The sequence below is a fragment of the Patiria miniata genome, unplaced genomic scaffold, assembly GCF_015706575.1.
Source record: "Patiria miniata isolate m_02_andy unplaced genomic scaffold, ASM1570657v1 HiC_scaffold_25, whole genome shotgun sequence".
Taxonomy (NCBI): domain Eukaryota; kingdom Metazoa; phylum Echinodermata; class Asteroidea; order Valvatida; family Asterinidae; genus Patiria; species Patiria miniata.
Window position 1 is genome coordinate 14,049,162 of NW_024037064.1, and position 1,962 is coordinate 14,051,123.

At 47.5% G+C, this 1,962-nt stretch overlaps 1 protein-coding gene across 1 annotated transcript; it reads left to right on the forward strand.

The window, feature by feature from the left end:
• The first annotated feature begins 391 nt into the window (after positions 1–391).
• On the forward strand, positions 392–1,370 carry LOC119733105. Its single transcript, XM_038206684.1, has 2 exons — positions 392–469; positions 552–1,370. Exons 1-2 carry the CDS (start codon positions 392–394, stop codon positions 1,368–1,370), a joined length of 897 nt encoding a protein of 298 aa, XP_038062612.1.
• The last annotated feature ends 592 nt before the right edge of the window (positions 1,371–1,962 follow it).

Sequence of the window (1,962 nt, forward strand, 5' to 3'; positions counted from 1 at the left end):
CTACAAGCCAGGACCGACAATGATCTTGTCCGACGCCTTGAGCAGACTGCCAAACCCGAAGAAGAACGAAGACATACACCTTGACCGACTGGTCGGTGGCATAGATGTCATTGAAGGATCAGAGCTCAAGCACATCGATCTCCTTCACTTTGGCCAGACTAAGCAGACCCAACTGCAGGTGCAGACCGCGCGTGACCCAACCCTGAGTTCCCTAACCCAAGTTATCTACGCCTGCTGGCCTGACGAAATCAAGGAGCTACCCAGATCTAAGGCCATACTGGCCCTACAGAGATGAACTGGGAATATCCTGGGGTGTCATCTTCAAAGGGAAACAGGTAGTAATCCCTGATGATCTACGACAAGACATCCTGGCCCAGCTCCACACGGGCACATGGGAATCGAGAAAACACGACGTTTGGCTCGAGAAACCGTGTACTGGCCAAACATCAACCATGACATCGACATTGCTGTAAGGGCATGTGAATACTGCCAAGAAAACCAACCAAAGCAGAAGAAGGAACCCCTCCACCCATCCACCATCCACCCCATAGACCAAGATAGGCACTGACCTATTTGAAATAGGTGGAGATGACTTTCTTCTGATCATCGACTATACCTCGAAGTTCCCAGTCGTCCACAGGCTGCGAGATACCAAGAGCGCAACGGTAGCTGGTGTGACATCCCGCACACTTGCCATGCTCGGAGCGCCAGCAGAAATAATATCGGACAATGGCCCACAGTTCGTTGGAGCGCCCCACCAGGACATGTGTGCTTCGTGGGGCATAAGTCACATCACATCTTCACCCCGATACCCACAATCCAACGGTTTCGTGGAACGTGCAGTGCGGACGGTCAAGACACTCATAAAGAGATGCCAAAAGTCGAAGCAGAATGTTGATAAAGCACTTCTGAACCTGCGAGCTACTCCCATTGACTCCAAACTGCCGTCTCCTGCCGAGATTCTGTTTGGCAGGCCACCTTGCACAAGCTTGCCAAGCCGCCGCCCATACACTGAAGCACGACACCAGGAAATGAAGGATGCCCATGACAAGAGGCGTGACCGAATGAAAGCAGATTACGACAGGAGATACTCAGCCAATGAGCTCCCACCTCTCCATGTTGGGCAGAAGGTCCGGATTCTTGATCAGGATTCTCGGGCTTGGCTGCCAGGCGAGGTGACAACCGTGTGTAGAGAGCCGAGGTCGTATAAAGTCGCCACCCCAAACGGTAGCATATTGAGACGTACTCGATCCCACCTCAGAGAGATGACAGATACACGACGCTCTATCACTCCCAAGCGTGTCAGATTTGCAGACACTGAGAAAACCAAAGACCTCAGTAAGCAGCACAAACTTTCAGCAGAGAGCTAGGGCAACTGGAGATACTCCACAGACCACAAGGTCAGGCCGAGTAATTCGCAGACCAGTGCGATACATCCAGCAATAAGGCCATCTTACCCAATATACCCCAAGCCCATGACAATATCATACTTGCAGAGTGTTCATTGTTTAAACGTTTTTCAAGTTGTTTTATCTAAACTTTTGATTACTTAAACGACTGAGGGTAGTTAACCTCAAGAATTTGATGAGGATGAAAGTTTGACTAGCATGTAACCCTTCGATATAACGTTAAATCATAGACCTGTTACTTGGAGTTACAGTTGAAGAGTTTTAACAGTTGTACAAAATGTACATGTTAAGAGTTTTTGATGTTTAGAGCCGTTTTTAGAAGTTCAAGTTCCAGCCCACCAGAAACATGTGAAGACATTAGAAATTAGAGACGCAACACAATTATTTGTTATTTACCCATCATTTTTATTCAGTAACTTACCACATTAACACATTAACTTTTAACCTGTGCGGAAAGTCGTCTAGTAAATGTTAGAATCCAACATTGTACTTTCAAAGGGGGGAGGATGTTGTAATATTAATATGGAACTACATATTCATATTGTGCGCACAG